Source organism: Zootermopsis nevadensis, unplaced genomic scaffold (assembly GCF_977971745.1).
Source record: "Zootermopsis nevadensis isolate Lab colony 2312 unplaced genomic scaffold, Znev_1.0 Znev_ptg000002l, whole genome shotgun sequence".
Classification (NCBI taxonomy): Eukaryota; Metazoa; Arthropoda; class Insecta; order Blattodea; family Termopsidae; genus Zootermopsis; species Zootermopsis nevadensis.
The window spans coordinates 372,150-392,014 of NW_028259134.1; the positions used below are offsets into that span (position 1 = coordinate 372,150).

The 19,865-nt window shown below is 38.6% G+C and overlaps 1 protein-coding gene across 2 annotated transcripts; it reads right to left on the reverse strand.

The window, feature by feature from the left end:
• Positions 1–274: 274 nt before the first annotated feature.
• Cdc6 (Cell division cycle 6) lies at positions 275–18,291 on the reverse strand. Of its 2 annotated transcripts, none has more exons than XM_087357288.1 (10): positions 18,141–18,291; positions 15,267–15,619; positions 13,050–13,244; positions 11,313–11,512; positions 10,007–10,173; positions 9,571–9,817; positions 8,788–8,953; positions 8,112–8,332; positions 4,211–4,351; positions 275–661 (listed from the first exon to the last, which is right to left on the reverse strand). In XM_087357288.1, exons 2-10 carry the CDS (start codon positions 15,601–15,603, stop codon positions 569–571), a joined length of 1,767 nt encoding a protein of 588 aa, XP_087213414.1. In that variant the 5' UTR covers positions 15,604–15,619; positions 18,141–18,291; the 3' UTR covers positions 275–568. The 2 variants fall into 2 exon arrangements, with proteins under 2 accessions (XP_087213414.1, XP_087213420.1); XM_087357294.1 differs by having other exon boundaries at positions 15,267–15,632; positions 18,141–18,276.
• Between the last annotated feature and the right edge of the window lie 1,574 nt (positions 18,292–19,865).

Consider the following 19,865-nt stretch of genomic DNA (forward strand, 5'->3'; position numbering starts at 1 on the left):
CACCCGGGCCGGCAGAGACTGGTTTCGGCAGACGGGGTGTGGAGAAATTTGAAAATTTTTAAATTTTTTTGAAAAGTTCAGATAAAAATTTTGACTTAAATTTTTATTAAGAAAATTTCGAATTGTTTTGTTTTTATGACATTTATGAAACTTTCGAAAAACTTTGAAATATTTTAGAATTTTAAAAGTCGTTCCACCAGACAATTTGGTGATGGTGGGGAGTGTATGTATGAAATGTGAAATATGGTGACTTTAATAATTTAGTGTTTTGAGCTTTGCATTACAATTTAGCTTTAATTTGGTTCTTTCATAACAGCAAAATGTACTGATCCATGCAGGACCATCTCATTTAAAACAGATCAGAATAAAATATATAATTATGTCCAAACATATGATCAACCACTTACTAGACACAAGTGAGAGTTAAACCATACCTCTCATAAAATGCGCTTTCTCTTGAGAAAACTCTCACTCTTCTTTTACATGACAATTTCTAGCTAATGTCATATGTTTTCATCTCATGACACCGTTCACAAGCCTTGGCCTCCCTGCGAGCCATGCAAGATCATTACAAACATGACGTGTCATTCAGTATTGATGCCAGTAACTGCTTATCCTTGAGAGCTGCACACACTTCCTCTTCATCCCACTGCAGACACACCTGTTCAATTGAGAATAACGAGCACTGTATAATATAGACACTAACACACTGAAACTTAAAGCCTACATAAAAAGAGGGTAAAAAGTGGGATATTTCACTATTTTAGCAGAAACAATTTCCTCTCTTTCCCACATCAGAGGAACTTTATAACTTCAACAAGGCATTCCAAGCAGAACTCCTATCACCTACTACACAGACTCCCAGGCCTACAAATTTTGTGTTCTTAATATCTTAATTAGGCAAGTAAATTTCCTGAACATGTGATATCTTATTCAACTGCAATTAATATGGATTTACCATATTAATGGAATTCTTATGTCAACTTTCTATTTACTTCAGAATAACTTTGTAACGTGAGACAAGAAGCTAGTAGAACCTTTAGGAGTAAGAAAAGAGAATACCTGAAGGGCAGAATTGTTGAACTTGAGGAAAATAATAAGGAAAAAATATCAGAGACCTGTACAGAGGCATAAATAATTTTAAGAAAGGATATCAATCCCAGACCAATTTGGTAAAGGATGATCATGGCAGTTTGCTTGCAGATCCAATCAAAATTTTGAATAGGTGGAAAAATTTCTTTGACCAGCTCTTAAATGTTCATGAGACTGATGATGTTAGATAGATTAAAATACATACAGCTAAACTGTCAGTGCCAGAACCTAGTTTAGAAGAAGTTAAACTAGCCATTTGGAAGTTGAAAAGTTATAAATCTCCAGGTATTGATCAAATTCTAGCAGAATTAATTAAAGCAGGTGGCAAAAGGTTGCATTTGAAGATCCATACGCGTATTCAGTTAATTTGGGATAAGGAAGAGATGCCACTTCAATAGAAGGAATCCATAATTACAGTGAAACCTCGATGCATCGTTTTCGGCGGGGGTGGGAAATAAAAACGATAGATGCGGGAAAGCATTAAAAATTTAAAAAAAAACAATGTTTCTCTTTCAAAGTTACTTCTTTTTACCAAAAAAGTCTTTAATGGACAACTGGTTTGTCGAAACTTTACGTTTTAGACCAAACAGAGTACTTTCCACGTTCAAAATGTTTTCCTCGTCACGTTCGCTAATATTATGGGCATAAAAGAACGACTTCACTTTTGCCAATGCAGCGTGTGCTTCGGCAAAACTCGGCACAGCTTCGGGCTCGCATTCGTCGTCTTCCTCACCGCTCCCACCCCTTTCGCGATCGTCACACAACTCATCAATCGTGTCGACTCCGCATGTAGTAAGCTCGCTGTCTACTGCCGCGTAGTCACCAAATTTAACCACGTCTTTCACGGCGCCAAATCTATTCCAGTCTTCGTGAAAGCCATCATGCTCATCCACACTGACGTTAGAGTCTGCTTCTGCGCGAAGTTCACACCCGTAGCCACCTTTGTGAAAACAATTCAGAACAGTTGGTTGGGAGACATGCCGCCAAGCTGCCACTGTGAAATGAATTGCTTGTAGCACGTCAATTTTCATGTTGACATCCTTCCCAGCATCCATTGCACATACAGCTGTTTGCACAAGGCGCTTTCTATACAACTGCTTGAAAGATTTTATGATGCCCAAATCAAGCGGTTGCAAGACGCTCGTGCAATTTGCTGGATACTGCACGACTTTCACATTTCGTAGAAATGTCGTGTCCTTCGGATGAGCGGCACAATTATCAACAAACAGCAAAATCTTTCTGCCTTGTGCGCCCATGGAGGCATCTAGAGAACTTAAAAACGCCGTAAAGATGTCTGTTGTCATCCAAGCCTTTTTGTTGGCGTGATATTTCACCGGAAGTTTTTTCATGTTTTTGAAACAACGCGGTTTTCGTGATTTTCCAACTACAATCGGAACCCGTTTGTCACTACCGTCACTGTTAACACACAGAAGAACAGTAATTCGGTGTTTTGCACGTATTCCCCCGTGGCAAGATTCACCTTTCAATGCCAGAGTCCTATCCGGGAGGGCGTTGTAGAAAAGTCCGGTCTCATCCGCATTATAAATGTCCCGCGGCTCATATCCCTCCAGCAGTGTTGGCAGTCTCTCGAGCCACAGCTCCGTTATTTCCACATCCACAGCAGCACTTTCGCCTTTCCTTTGTACTTGTAATAAAAGCATTTGTGAAGAAATTCACAGTGCACATGCCATTTGGCATCGCTGGAACGAAATATGAGTGCACCCTAATTAAAATCGTAAAATTTCTGACAATGAGCACCGCCATTCACTCCAACTATCACCCCTGCACCACTGTCCCCTCATTCCAAAAGGATCTGTGCTGGTTGGGCGACATAACAGGTTACCGCTACTGTGTATTCCAAAAACATTCTGCGTCTTTCGGTATTAATTTATCTCAAAACCCAGCATTTTAATTTCTCAGAAACGATCATTGCGGGAAAATTGTGGGCCGGGACTAAGATTTTTGAACGATCGATGCGATAAAACGATAGTTCGAGGAACGATAGAAGCGGGAAAATGTAACATTATTTTATATGGGATGTATCCGGGACCGAACAAAACGGACGATGCATCCGGGAAAACGATAGTTCCGGGAACGATGGATAGAAGTTTCACTGTATTCCTATTCATAAAAAGGGGGAAAAGACTGAGGAATTTATGTGCTATCAACCTGATACAAAATTATATCAATCATTCTTTTGGCAAAATTAACTCCATATGTGAATTAAATGATCAGGGATCATCAGTGTGGGTTCAGACGTAACAGATCAACGATTGATCAGATCCTTTGCATTCGTCAGGCACTAGAGAAAAAATGGGAATTCATTGGGACCGTACATCAGTTATTTATTGATTTCAAAAAGAAACTATGACTGTGAAGAGAGAAGTGCTATATAACATTCTCATTGAATCTGGCAAACCAAAGAAGCTGGTGAGTCTAATAAAAATGTGCTTAAATGAAACCTGTAGCAAAATTCGAGTAGGTAAATATTCATCTGAGTCATTTTCCACCAAGAACGGTCTGAAACAAGGAGATGCTTTGTCTCCATTGCTCTTTAAATTTGCGCTAGAATATGCTATCAGGAAAGTCCAAGATAGGCAGGAGGGTTTGCAATTGAACGGGACACATCAGCTATTGGCATATGCTGATGATGTTAATTTATTGGGGGACGACGTAAATACAATAAAGAGGAACGCAGAAGTTTTACCAGAGGCTAGTAGAAATTGTGGGGCTAGAAGTAAATTCAGAAAAAACTAAGTTCTTCTTAGTATCTCGTCGTCAGCAGACAGGCGGGAAAAATTCACTTAGGGTGGCTCCTCCCCTAGTATTGTCGGTGAATGAGATGGGCGGGGCATGCAGAGCGCATGGATGGGACAAGAGGTGTGCACCGGGTATTGGTTGGGAAGCCTGAGGGGAAGAGACCTCTGGGGAGACCTAGACGTAGATGGGATGATAATGTCAGGCAGGATCTATGGGAGATAGGAGTTGAAGGCGACTGGATTTTGTTGGCCCAGGACAGGGTCCGGTGGATGGCTTTGGTTAATTCGGTGATGAACCTTCGGGTTCAGTAAGCCATCTAGTTAGTTACTTATAACTTACAAAATCTGAAAACACTTACTCTTGACAGCCTTGTTTCTTTGCGTCCTTGGACCTTCAGGATACCCCTCGTCTCAACAAGCTGGCATAAACTGATAAATTCTGCTTGGTCCACTGAAAGTATATTTTTCTTCTTGCAAATACGACAATAAACTTCATGAAGCTGTCAAGAAAAAGATATGAAAGTTTTGTTACAGATAAGCTAGTAGAAGTATGCATGCATGCATATATGTCACACGCAGACTTCATAATACAAAGTGAAGTCACAGCTTCACTTCTAATCTATTGCTGCAGTAAATGACCAATGTGCTTGTAACATAAGTTTATTTTTGGAAAGTATCCATGTCACTTCTCACACAAATGTCAGTTGCAAACGTGCCTCCTATTGGTAGTATTGCAAGTAAAGTGCTTATGGGTACAGCAGTTCACAAAAACAGTTTAATGTCTTTTGAGTTAGAAGTGACTGAATATACTAAAGAAAACTGGAACAGAGCAACAAAACAGTAAGTACTCATGAAATAACTGACGAGGCTGAGATATGAGAAACCTTTAATTGCTGAAGGTCAACATGCTTTGACCATTTAAAAATAGTGAGTTTGAAATATGTCATCTTTAGTGGACCAGTGGTTAGCGTCCTTGCCACTGGAATCAAGGTTAGCGGGTTCAAACCTGGCCGAGGTCGATGGATTTTTGAGGGTGATAAAAACTTCCTTCGGAGGGCAAATAAAGCCAGCAGTATCATGTTGTAGATTTAAGGCATGTAAAAGAACCTAACGAGATGTTTTGTATGCAAAATTCAGCAGCCATTTCTCACCCAATTCTGTCCTGATTCACCACTAGATGGCTCTAGCAAATAAATCAGGATTGAGTAGAAATCGTGCTGAGGCAGTGGGATTGTCACTCGCTATTCATAAATGCACACTTCAAAGACAAAGAAACCTCCCGCATGGGAGGAGGCCAAGGCTCGGCTTTGGGCTGGTGCGCCATAGTCAGTCAGTCAGAGTTTGAAATATATTTAAATGACTACACATAAGTGAATTCTGAAACACTTTTCAACATGTGACCAACAAAGAGAAGACACAATCAAACCCATAGTTACAGTAGAACAAGTTATTTATCTTTTTAAAGAGAGAGAGAGAGACTATTACATCCTACTCTATAAATATCTTTATCACAAGAAAAAATGTCAGTCTGTAACTAATTTACTATTTTGTAAACAGCATAGGCATAATTATAAGGCAGTGTGTTTTACTAGTAACTGGGCTCCAGTTCAGTCGCAAAAAACTGCAAACAATTTAAATATACAAGAAAAATAGAATTAAAATCAAACTGGGGATAGTGTCAGGTCATGTAATAAAATGGGACAATTCTGGGGTAACATAAAAGTTTGGAACAAAAGAAAGATTCAATTTGTTCTATTCTGGGTTGTAACAACGTAGTCTTGAACAAGGATTCACAACCAAACACCGCTTGTTCTAAGAACCCTAAACAGATACGTATTTAAGAATTGTGGATACGACTGTTAAAATAAAATTATCTTCAATGCAGAGGCATAGATACAGGGCCCATAGTTCAGTGCTGAATGAATGAGGCAACAATAAAACCAAAGCAATGCCATTCTGCCTGCTCTCCAGATGGCTCTAGTTAAAATACTTAAATTATGAGTGACTGCTGGCAATCTGAGTTGTTGTATGTGTGGTTCCCATTTCATGTAGTAACTGGAGTTGTTCAGTGGCTGGCAGAAATTGGGAACTGTCATTAATGTTGAAGTCACCGATATATATGGAGAACATGACAACGTTCCGTACCTGTGAGGCCACTGATAGCAATGGCAAACAGGGTAACACTGAGGACTAAGCCCTAGGGGATGCAGTTTTCCTGTGAGCATGGAGGAGACAGGACTGTATCACATTGCATTTGATATTATCTAAGAGACAAACTTGTGTAAAATGATTTTAGTTGGCCCTTTAGCTGTCAAGTGATCAAGGATTATGAGAAACCCGTACGAATCGCCATGCTGAACCTGCAGACGCAGCTACTGAGACATACTGAGGAAATGAGCAAGCTGGAAGAAAGCAAACGATTTTCACCCGCTTTTAAGGTACGGATTATGATCGCATCTCCTCATTCTGATGGAAAGAAGGCGTAACTACAAATCTGGTTGTATATGTTCAGCAATAAAGGAGGTAGATGTCTCAGTATTTGACTGTGAATGGTATCAGTCCCATGGAGGTGTAGCACGTGTTCACTTTAGAACACTCAGCCACCTCATCCTGTGAAGTGACCATGACACCATTCACCAAAAGGGCTGGGATAAATAATAAAATAAATAAATAAACATTTGCTTCATTAGTTATAGATGTTCACATACAACAGTGGAAGGTGCGTAGTAGCTTTTGAAGCCACAAAGAAAATTTAATGTATTTTACAATGTGTTCCATTGACTGAAACACATCAGTACTGAAATACATGGGGCCCAGTATATGCGTCTCCCATAGGATGAGGTACTAGAATTTTAAGCCCAACATATGGGTTGCTTGTTTTTTAAAGGTCAATTCCCTCCAATTTAAAATAAGTTGCAAATTTCTTCCACTTGTTGGAAACATTAATTTCAACAATGCTGCTAGAATGGCTTCATAATTGTTTTCAGAGCCTGGTCTATTCATTATAAAATTAACTAAACACATACCACATGCGACTCAAATTCCAAATTAAACCTATTTCACCCTAAGCTAAACACAAACTAATCCTAAACACAATGTAATCGATATTACACATAAAGGTTTTAGTGGTGAACTGCACATGCAAAAACAATGATACAATTTCATACAGACATGGGTCCATAAATACTTGGTTTCAGAGTTAGGGCCCTGCTTACAAGCTGGAAATTTGATGGACAAAGTTCCTAGAGAGCATAAATAGTACCTGCACACACACACACAGCACAGCATAGCTCTATGTCAAATTGCCCAGCACACAATGGTGGTGCATACTATTAATATTAAAATGTATGTACACAGCATTAAAAGTGTACCAGATGGCACTAATCAGTCATCATCTAACTATACTACCTTCCATCTGCATATGAAGGTCTGAGACCCATGAGATGTAAGAAATAAGACTGATGAGGGTTAATATATTAACAACAGTGAATAGAATCCTCATGCCACTTTCCAATCAAGACAGGAGCATCAATTCTCAATAAACCAGTGGGCAGGAATACTAGGAAACAAATTGATTGGCCGCAAAGGTCGAGAGGGCATTCTTATGTCAACTTCAAAGCCAACAGTCTGCTGGAGTACAGATGTGGTTTATGCATGGCGGTGGTCCACCTCATTTCACCACCATAGCCAGAGAACATCTTCACTTAATGACGGGCAGGACACAGCAGAACAATCACATGGCCCCCGCGCTTCCCTCGCACTCATCTGCTGGATTTATTTTTTGTGAGTGGGGATATACGAAATGTTTGGCATATGCTAGTACAGGCAATGATGTGGCAGACCTACAGCAGTTTGCTGCAGATGGATGCTGGGTCATTCAGAATACTCCAAGGACGTTTACTGGTGTGGCAGACATTTATGCGAAGTGCGAAGTGTTGTGTTGAAGTGAGTGGTCAACATTTTAAGCATTTGCTTTAATAAAATGATTGCTGTTACCTTTAATGCACAAAGTGTACAAGGAAAATGAATACGCAGCATACATTAAGTTACTTTATTCAACCTTCTGGCCCCAGCTCAAAAGCCAATGATCTGCAGAATCAAGTTTATATGAACTTACATAATTGTTTTTGGATGTGAAATTCACCACTAAAATTTGTATGTCTAATATAAGATCACCGTGCATCTGTGTGTGTGTTATATACTTGTATATCACAGCTGGGATCTCTAAACAAAACATAATCTCTAATTAATTTACTGTACCTTCCCCACAGTGACGTCTTTGTTGTGTCCCTTCTTGAGAATAAGAAGCAATGTAGAAACAAGGACTTTTTGTTGTAACGGAAAACTTTCATCAGAGTCAGTGACAAATGACTGTGAAGTACCATACACACTGTTCAGGACTGCCATGACTTCCTTGAGAGCCACACATCCTGCATAAGGATTCTTTCGAGGTGATTTTCTGGGGCTTGATGTGTTGGAAGCTGAAAATTGAGAAGCATAAAATTCAGAGACTGAGAACAACGAAGTTAAGCAAAACTGTGGTCAGCCTCAATTATAAGGTGGCAATGTAAGGATGCCAAGTCTGGAGCAAATACGTTTATCCATTCTCGCACATATCTATCATTCCAATTTCACATGTAAGACTTCAATATTTTTCAATTGATGGAATAAGGTGCCTAAGAGGGTGTGGATTTTATGAGAGGGATTATGAGGTGAATTTATGCTTTTCTGAAGTGTTTTCAGATATTTGTTTGATTTTGACGTTTTGTGGCAGAACAAAGAAAAATTGGCTGCGGAGAACTACAAATATTTCAACTTTTTTAAAAAAATTCAGAGTTATTTTATTAAGGAAACACATCCCTTTAAGTTCATACATGGTCCCAGATGACAATATAAATAATGGATATAATTAAAACCCCATATCATATATACATACCATGATCCACAGTTGGTTGCAGGGGCACTGTCTGATTCCGAACCTCTGCCAATTCTATTACTCTTCGGCCAATATCTAGCGCTCTCCTTACATCTCCACAAGTAGATGCTATTTTCCCAGATAACAGCTCAAGAGCAACTGATGGGAACATTGCAGAAACACCAGACTACAAATAAAGTTTCAAAAACAATTTTTGAATTGAACAAACTTTATGTGAAGGAAATGTATCGATTTCCAACCATTTGTTTACTTTCTCGCCCATATTTCATCCACACAACAATCTTCCCAATTTTGAATCTAATAAACTGGAGAATGATAAACAGTATGAATAGTAACACACCTAACTGATCAAAAGATTTAAAAATAACAGTTGATATATTTATATTTGTAGTATTTATGGAAACATTCATCTCTCAAACAGTACGGCACAGCCTATCATTTACCAGTATAATCTATGCTGTAAACTTTACAGAAAAAATATGCTTCAGAACTTGAGAAGCAAACACAAGAACAGAGGTCTATATTTACTCTCAACTGCAAGATACTCTTATTAGTTGCTATGACCTCTATTCATTCAAACTAACACTTTCCTTCTTGACTGAAAGTTAGAGGGGAATACAGCACCCAAAAACCTTAAATTGGACAGTAATAAAAGCAATCTATAAACCTTGCCATACTTTAAACTGTGCTCATATAGTTCAAGTAAATACAGTAACAATCCTTGCAATCCAAGTTTTCTAGATTGGCAGTACTGTAACACCAAATCTTTACTGTAATATTTACCTGCTTTAATCTCTCTGTGAGGATACTAACAATCTCCAACTTTGTATACGGTGCAAAGTGGAGGAGCTCAGGTCTGAGATCAAGTCGCGCTTGTAGGCGAGGTAATATCCTGTCTGTAAGATCTAGTGCATTAGCAATTCCTATCAGGACTAACTTTGAATTGGGTGCCGATGGCCATTCAAAAACTGTGTACAAAACAGACTGCTTCCGACTATCAAGTTGGTCAATTTCATCGAGCACCAATAAACTGCAAGCAAAGATATCTGAAGGTTTATAATGGCACATTATCATCTTATACATACTTCAGACAATGGACAAAGTCTAAAAGAACAATTCTACACATAAAAAAATATTTATCTGCAAAAAATAATGGAACTATTCTTCTTCACAGGGTTTAAAGCAAGAAGTTTTAAATGTGTGCGAAACATATACTTACATCATTTTATGATTTGAAGCCAAATATCGCTCAATACTTGCCAAACAGATTTTCTCAGTTTGTTTTGACACTTTCAAGGCAAGTTCTTGAGCAATTCTTGCATAAATAGAACCAGATGATTTCATGGAGGTACAATTAACGTTCACGATTTTGTAGCCACTTTTAAACTGAAATGAGAAGAAATTTTTTTTAATCAACAATGAAACTGGCCACTTTGTTTAAAGTAGGTCAAAACATAAATGGGGTATAATGTGTCGGCTGTCACAAAAAGTATGCATAGCTTCACATGCTTTCACCCTAACAAGAGTTTAATTTGCTATAAAAAGCAAGATCACAAGATCAGCAGTCTGCTTGATAAATAAAACATCCAGACCATCTACATTTCAGCCAAGAAAAATATCCATCTTCTCAGACTGGTTAAGGACGAACTAGGTCTGAGAGCTACCGGTATCTACCGCATCCCTTGTGAATGCAGAAAAGTGTGTGTGGGGCAGACCGGCAGAACCAACGAGGCTAGACACAGCATATGAGGCATGTCCACCTCAAATAACTGGAAAAGTCAGCAGTGGGGAAACACTGGGTCAATACAGCGGACTGTATCAATTTTGATGGTCTCTCCAATCAAGTTATGGCTACTAGGTGCATGGACCGTCTCGTGAGGGAAGCCATCGAGATTGATCTACATCCCAGCAACTTTAACAGTCACAAAGGTTTTACTCCGTCACACACGGCACCCAGTAATCGATCTACTCAAATGGTCTACAGATGCACCAAAGCAAGGCCAAGCAGACTCTGCCGACTAGCCCCAACAGCCACTCAGTCTTGCAGCAACTGGTCCAGGGAGCCATTAATATGTGACTTTCTGGATCCCTGATGATGAGGACCAGACAGTTCTCAAAATGTAGGTTTTTTTTATTATCAGCTGACGCAGCTGACTGCCATGATAGCTTCAGTCGTCCACTCACAAGTCACCACTGGAAGTAACATTATGCTACACTTAATTTAACAGTTAAACAACACAAAACAAAATTCCGAAAGATCAACTACTGTTACTAACCAATAACACGCTGATGGAATCATTGATCACACAGTGGGTTCTTACTCAAGACAGATCTACTCCACACTAATATGGCTGTAGTTACAAATACATTTATCATGACAATTAATTATCCTTGCTTATTGCATCAGAAAACCCTAAAACAGTAGCAGTGAAAATATTTCTCCTTCTGAATCAGTATTCTGTTAATGCACTGATGCAGATATATCTACAGAAATAGACTAAAATTAGTTAATTTCCATACTACACCTCTGGAAGTTCCATAATTTTGGATAAACAGGCTGTTTTTCCAGTGCCTGGGGGTCCAGATATATACAGAGTGCCTGATGAGCCAGCTATTAAATGATCATGCAGAAATGCGTGGATCCTGCTTAAGTGTTCCTCGCGACCAGGCAGACTTGTTGGCGAATTACTCTGGAGAGCTTGACGGACTTGTTGATAAGTTGACCCTGATGAAAAAGTCATACAAAATAATATGTTATGAGCATATAAAATTTGCATGTACGGACAGAATACTGGTAGATGAAGAGAATGGATTTAGAAAAGGGCAGATCACATATTTATCTCACCTCTCTGCAATGAAACAGATGTAGAATCAAACAGAAATAGGACAAAAGTAAATGTGAACTATGTCAAAGTATATGGGAATATTAGCCCTTAAAGCCAGTATTTATATATCCACTAAGCTAACACTGTGACGGTATTTAAATGGCCTGTCAGTAACAAATTTGTGACATACGAAGTGTCAAGTTTTTCCCTCTTCCGATCACCCTGCAGTTGTTTCAATAGAAAATTGCTCACTAACTTGTCTTCTGCGTCCCTCACAATATCTGCTTCACTCTCCTCACTATCTGGTGGTTTTTCAACCACAACACTCTTTTCGTCTTCAGCACAGTCTAATTCGCTCACACTACCACAAATCCTAATGTCTCTGTTAACGGGTTCCGTCATTTCCAAATTCAGGCGGGGTGAAAGGCCAGGATAGGCCGTGTTGCTTCCTGGTTTAAACAGCAGGAGTGTCAAGAAAGCAAAGGAAATACCTCGTGTAAAGTCGTTTCTATGAACAAACCGATGGAAGAAATGGAAAGTGCAATGTTTTGAGGACTCATGATCTAAATAGTATGACAAAAATCCAACAGATAGCGCAGCAATAATTTGTCTCAGTGCCTGCAAACGGCATGTACTCAGGATGCTGCTGATAAAGGAGACTTCTAGCTGCAAGTATGTTCTTGGGCTATGGGGTTGAAGGGTTAAGAGAGAAAAAAGCAAAGAAACTGGATGTACGAAAGAATACAATGCACCAAGCAGGAAAATAAAGAAAAACGTGTAAATGTTGAATGAAGCTTGCTTACAAAATGTAGATAATTTTATCATTCTGTTGGATTTTATAAGACAAGCAAAGCCTGGAATATTTTAACCAATGCAGACCTACAAACATTCTGCAACTATAAATGTGAAATGAATAAAAGAATGGACACAACATTAAGCTGGCCCATTATATGCCATGTAGGCGCTTGGCAGGAGAGGTGGTATAGCTCCTACTCATTCTTAATCTCAGCACTAGACAGGGGTGAGTGGTCACCATCATGCCCCGGCTGCACTTTACCCCTGGAAAAGTACTCCGGTACCCACTGGACAGGAGGCTAAATGGGTCCCAGAGCCGGTCTCGACGCAGAGGAAAAATCCTCTAGCCGTGTCGGGAATCAAACCCCAGTCGGGAAGGGATGGACACAATATTTATAAAAGGATGGGGAATATCTCAAGGAAGAAAATCTAAAAGATGGGACACAAAGAAAAGGATCAGAAATAAACTAACATGTTAATTGTGAATAAATTTAAGCAGTTTTAAAATAAATGAAAAATATCTAGTTCCAAAGAAAATTTAATTACATTATTAAAATGTAGGGATGTGTTACATCAATAATTACTAAAACTTTGCAAACATTCAAGCAAATAAGAAACTAATAACACTGTTTCTTAACATACCTGACACAAACAACTGTTTGGGAGCAAGGCGTTTTTCAGTAAATGTGACTGCTGAACCACGAGGACTATTTAAATGTAGGCGTGTTATAAGCTGAGATGGTGTGTGCTGTGACGGAGCACTAACTCCTACATCATCACAATCTTCATTTAATATCTTACCACGTTTTGGAGGAGATGAGACATTCTCCAATTCATCTGAAATTAAAATTAATAATCAAAGACAAATGCTAAGAAAAACGTGACTCAAATTTCACATACCTACATACAGTTTTATAATTAACAAAGCACTGAGGAATAATGCACAAAATATCAAATGTTAAATCACGTAAGAGGACACCTTTAAAATTAAGAATAAATATGAAGTCAGTTGCTGCCATCATGAAGTGGAAAACACATCGGAAATAACGTAAGTAAAGTTTGTCCCGCTACGTCCCATTCAGGCGCTTGGGGTGAGTGGCCAGCATCACGCCCCGGCCGGCTTTACCCCCAGGAAAGGACCCCCGGTACCCATTGTAGAGGAGGCTGGGTGGGCCCCAGAGGCTAGAGGAAAAATCCTCTACCCCCGTCGGGGATCAAACACCGGCTGTCCAGCCCGTAGCTAGTCACTATATTGACTGAGCTATCCCGGCTCGGAAATAATGTACTAACCTTTAAAACACAGAAATTTAAAATTCCCCGCACCTCGTAGCCTAATTAAATTGGCATTTATATACTCAACAATAAATTGCAGGATATTCATTGAAATTTTTAACCTAAAGCATTCAAATAAAGTGTATATATACTTTTGAGGATGAATCAGTTTTCCCCATACCAATATCCCAAAATAATCAGACATTTTTCATTTTGTTCCTACATTTTTCTTTATTTTTTGAAATACTAGAAAATAGATGAGTTGGAGTGGAGAAATTCTTTAACACATTGTACCACAGCCTCAGAATGACGCAACTTATGCTGTATTACAATCAGGCCACCTTCTTACACTCACAGCTAGAACACAACTAGTCAAGTTATGCCAATAATGCAAGCTCTTGCATCTGGTCTTACAATTCTTTGTTGGTGCACTGATAAACACCCTTCGACACTGAAGCTCTGATTTGAATGACTGGTAATCCATGAAGAAAAAGTGGCCTAACCCACGCAGACTTATACTTGAGTTTACGCCACTTTGGTTCTGAGAACATCATTTCAAGCTAATCATCAGAATTACCTCAAATGAAAAGTCAGTCTAAACAAAATGTTCTGTCACCTGCTGGTCAGAGTGGGATAAAATATTTATGTAGAATGAAAAGTGCATTTATATCTCAAAAACAGCAGCTCATTCTTCACTTGCAATGTATTCCTTGCCTTACCAATGATTTCATCCAGAGCCACCTGTTTATAAAAAGGACTGGTGTTTTCATCCTTTTTGGTACAATTTAGTCTGAAAGTTATCAAACAAGGGGACCAGCACTTTTACAGGATAAATCTTAAACATCTGAGTCATTTCTGTCAGATGCATGTTGTGATTTTTTAAAAGCATGAGGTGGCCGCAATGAAATGCCCCCCCCCCCCCTCTTCCAGAATTGATGGCATCAGCCTGCAATTGTGGGATCTTCAAATCTTCAACACAAAATAAGCTCCAGAGTTTGTAGCACTCTTCACTAATATTATTACAGCGATAAAATCAAGGGACATGAGACGGGTGGGGCACATAAACACATTGGGGAAATAAGAAACGCATATAAAATTTCAGTTACAAAATCTGACTAGCAGATTGAGTTTCAGTTCTTCAAGGGCTCTACTCCATGCATTTACTATAATAAAATGTATACTGGCCTCCATGTAATGTTGTCCCAACAAACCTTAACTGTTAACATTTTGTTGGTAAATTTCAACGTATCATAAATTTCCATAATACGAAATACCACAGTTATACGTGTATGTAGAGGTAGAAGAGTGGACATGGCCAAGGAAACTGGTAAAATGAGCCTGAAAAGCCCAACAGTACCATGCAGATGCACATGGTAAATGTATATACACAATTTACAAACCTCTTGTAAGTTTTCTACATACAGATTAAATTAGTTTTACAAATAAATTGAAATCCAATGCAGTTGACTTTAATGAAATTTAACTCTAGCTGACATTAAGGCATTCATTTTTTTAGACACTTAACCATCAATTAAAAATATGATAATGTGGGTACCCACAAACTACAGTAAAATTAAATGAACAAACCTATGGGTTTATCACCATTTCCAATGTGTAATCTTTTTGTGCACTGAGAAGCAAAACTTCCATCAGCTTTGTTCCCATGTTGTTTACTCAGAACACATTCTGTATCTAAATTGTTGTCACTGTCATCAACAGACAACAAATGTGATCTTGATAATGATTCCTCACATTTGGATTGATCTTTACTTTTACAAAACTTCCTCCCTTGTTCAACACAAGCACTCACTGCTGAGGATCTCTTGTTCCCAAAATCTGCATTTTCTTTTCCAATGTTTAACTTAGAACTATTCAGTCTTTTCTTCCTAACATTAAAGTTAAGCCTTGTCTGGACTGTTGCCATGTGTGATGATAAAGACCTGAAACAAAGATCTAAGAATTATTAAACTAACATTACCATTCATTCAATTCTTTAAGTGTAAGTGTGTCCAGTGACATAAATGCAGCAAACATTTCCTTAAAAGGCCAATTCAGTTACAAGAGAGGCCATGATGAATGCTATTATTTATTCGATATCTCTATGACACTCTTGTTGAATCAAAATGCATCTGAATGCAACTACAAGTAAACGCAATACACAATAACGATAACATGACTACTTTTGTAAAATTTCAGGTTCTCATGGCAGCAAGTATGAACATGTTGCACCTCTGAAATGTAGGTAACTTCAACAAGATTACATGGAACAACATCCCATAATACTTACTCACCTTAGTTTGAATAAAATTGCCAGACCAGTCGCAGTAAGAAAGTTATGTGCTACAAAAATACAAGTGCACACTATATAATCATGACCTTATTACCTGGGCAAAAGCACAATGATAGATAAGTGCTGGTGGTGCCTTACAAAAAACAATTTTCCAGAGGGAACCAATGGGGTAAACCCATCAGTCGGCATTGTTTTGGAGATATTCTGGGATGGAGGAGAAAGAACAGTTTCAATTTACCGCCACCCCCATTTCAATGCTAATATTGTCGGACAAAGTGCAACACTCTAACGATGTTTGGCTGTACGTATTTCTACATTAAGCATATGGGAAATAAACCACATGTAAATATTTATTTATTTGGTACATACCTAGGTAGTGAACAAACTTTGAGTACAGTGTAATTTTAGAAATTTCAAAATATATGATTTAACTGATATGGTATTAATAATTTAATGTAATTATCTACTGTAGCCTATTTTCTTCTTGAGGTATGTTTCTGTAAGAGTAATGCATTTCTAGGTATTCTATGAATGTGATGTAATATACTCTGACTTGTCCTACATCCTGCTTACCTCTGTTGGATGAATCAATGTATTTGTCAGTCTGAAGAGATTATTTCCAGTAATTACAAAACATTATTAAGACACTGTGAGTGTTTACTTTCCACTATTCTACAATCACGGTCACCTCGAGAACAAGCAATACGTTTAGCTTTACAAAGGTAAATAACCTGTATTTATTTCTGTAAATCAAAAACCTGTACATGCAGCAAAAAGTCAAAGTGAGACTGGACTCAGGAGACACCAACAGCGTTGAGATAGATAGAGGTGTAAGACAGGGATGCTGCTTATCACCAATTATTTTTAACCTGTACGGGGATTGGCTTGCCAAGGAAGCTCTGGAGACTTCAAAATTGGAGGAAGAGTCATAACGACTGTAAAGTATGCAGACGACTTGGTAGTATTGGCGAAGGAAGATGAGGAATTACAGAACATGATGGACAAGTTAGTGGAAACAGGTAGAGAGTATGGAATGGAAATCAACATTGAAAAATCAAAGGTGATGAGGATAGCACCGAGAGCAGAACCATTGAACGTTGTAATTGGAAACCAACAGATGGAGAATGTGGAGCATTTCAAGTACTTGGGAAGCATAGTCACGACGGACGCCCTATGCACCAAGGAAGTAAAAGCAAGGATAGCCATGGCCAAGGCAGCTTTCGTCAAGAAGAGGATACTTCTCACTAGCAAGTTGGGCTTGGAGATGAAGAAGAAACTAGTGAAGTGTTACGTATGGAGCAGAGACTTGGACACTCAGGAAGAAGGAACAGAAATACCTGGAGAGTTTCGAAATGTGGTGTTGGAGAAGAATAGAGAAGATCAGGTGGACGGATCGAGTGACCAACGAAGAAGTATTGAGGAGAGTCAACGAGCAAAGAAACATTCTGCAGGCGATTACACGAAGGAAAGCTAACTGGCTGGGACATATTATGAGAAGGAATGGGTTACTGAGTGATATCATCGAAGGCCAGGTTGAAGGAAAGAGAGGACTAGGAAGAAGATTGATACAGCTAACTGACGACCTTAAACAAGGAAAGAAGATGACGTTCCAGGAATTAAAGCGAGAAGCCGAGAATAGGGACAACTGGAGAGCTCTTTTTGAGCAGAGCAATGGACCTGTCGTAAGACAGAACACTTAATAATAATAATAAATCAGAAAAGATATGCTTCATCATACCATTTGATCAAGCTAAATGACTAAATGCTAACAAGCCTGGCTCATCATTACGATGCATCCTATTCAAATCCCGGCCGACACAGACGTCGCAGTTGCCCTCAGTCGGTATACGACATCGAAAGCAACGACCGCTTCCTTTCCCACCCTTCCCAATTCCTCTATTCTAATTCGAGATAAATACTGGTAGTTATTCTGTCATTAAATATCTGAACTCCAATAGTGATCAAATTTACGTCCAACAAGTAATTATAATTTCTTATCACCAGCAGATTAAATAAATCGGACTCAGCTTGGGTGGTCTGCGCTAGAAACATTCCAGCCTCGACAAATTTTATCACGTAACTTTCGTTAATTTGGTTTAAAAGATCAACTTCTTTCTTTCTCACAACCCTGCAACAAAATTAAAGGCCTACACGTACATAAAGAAACTTACCAACGTGAAGTACAAATTGTGAATATTATACGTTCTCACTCTTTAAAGTAGCACAGTACAGCAACTTATTCAATATCAGAAAACAGTAATCAGCTGAATTTACGCGCGAAATGTATGGCGTCACGGGATGTGCTAGGTTCACCAACGTTACAGAGATAACAATTTGCAGTCCACAGAGCAGTAAACCGTTCGCTAAACAATTGTTTTTCTGTGTAGGATTTGAGGTTTTCATGCCGATAGTATAGTAAACTATATACATGGACCAGGTGTCAGGGAGGCCACTGATATTGGGTTGCACCGTAACATGGACAGGGAAGAAGGCCTCTGCTTGACCCTTGTTCAGTTCTGTATCCTGCATTTCCTTTATTTTGCTCTTTCCTAGTCTATTTCTCCCCCACCCCTTCTCCCTTTAGCTGTTTTGCTCTGTCCTCACCTCACCCTTTCGCCATTGTCTGACCAATTACCTCATCTCAAACTGTTTCCTTGCATGCAACTACTCATTGCCCTGATGACTAAGGTAGTAAGCACCTCCCTGAAACATCCGTAAAATTCTATTTGTCTGCATGGCGCAACATTCCAGAAGACAAGTCATCTCAGGAGTTCAGGGTGAATACAGTTCCTGTAAGCAATGTTTGTACAATGAGGTTTGGTCAGAACTCAGAGGGTCCTAACAGAAAAACTAGTGTTAGTAATATGATGTTTGTAGTGTTTTGTCAAGTGTAATGAATCTTCCTGCAATAAAAATGTTCTGGAAAATGTTTGCATCTCAGTAATTTTATTTGCAAAATAGCAATAATCACTTGTATCTCTCAGTCAGAGACATTTTGTTTATAGGAACTTTTTTACTTATATAATCCATGGTGTAAAGCTGTGCACTGTCAGATGGGACATCTGGTATATTTACAATTATCTTTTAATGTTCGCTATAATGGTGAACACCGAAGCCTTAGAATTGATTGCTTAAGTCATACAATATAGTTCTGGCTTCTTGCCAGTTTGAATAAATAGCCAACAGTGAGTGGTTGCATGTGAATATAATGTTTGTTAATTTTAAAGGAGTTCACTAGTCATAATTATTCAGTTTAGTGAAGAGCTTTACTTTCATGGATCATCTCAAAGTGAACAAATTTTATGTCAGCTTAGTTCTATCTATGCACGAGTAATAAAATGTAGAACATAACATCTTCAGATGGTACAATGGCAGTGATCACTCAAACAATAGCTCCTTCTGTTCTAATCCTCTGAAGCCAAACAGCATCAAAGTAATGTAACAATTCAATCCCGACTACAGAGAAAACACATGGACTTATAAATATGAAGACTAGCTGGTTAATGCTATTTAGGGAAGTATAGTTACTGAAAACCCATAAATATACTCTGTGGGCAAAATGCATAGTTACCGACTACTAAAGCAGGTTAAAGGTTGGTAAGGGATTCTGGTTAGCGTACTTTTATTCCTAACTTCAAACATGCAGTTGTTACAATTCAACCAAAACTAAACGAGTTCTACAGAATTTCGTTTTTGTGGCACTACAGAAATTCTTGTTTCTTCCTATGGGTTCCAAAACTTATGACATTCAGCGAGAGAAATTAAAAAATGGAGAATGTAAAAACCAGAGCATCTCAGAAAACAGAACATCAACATGAGCAAGAAACATTGAAGAGAAAATTCCAGTGTGGGGAATGCAGAAAACTGCATAATGATGAACTTAAAAATTTGTACTC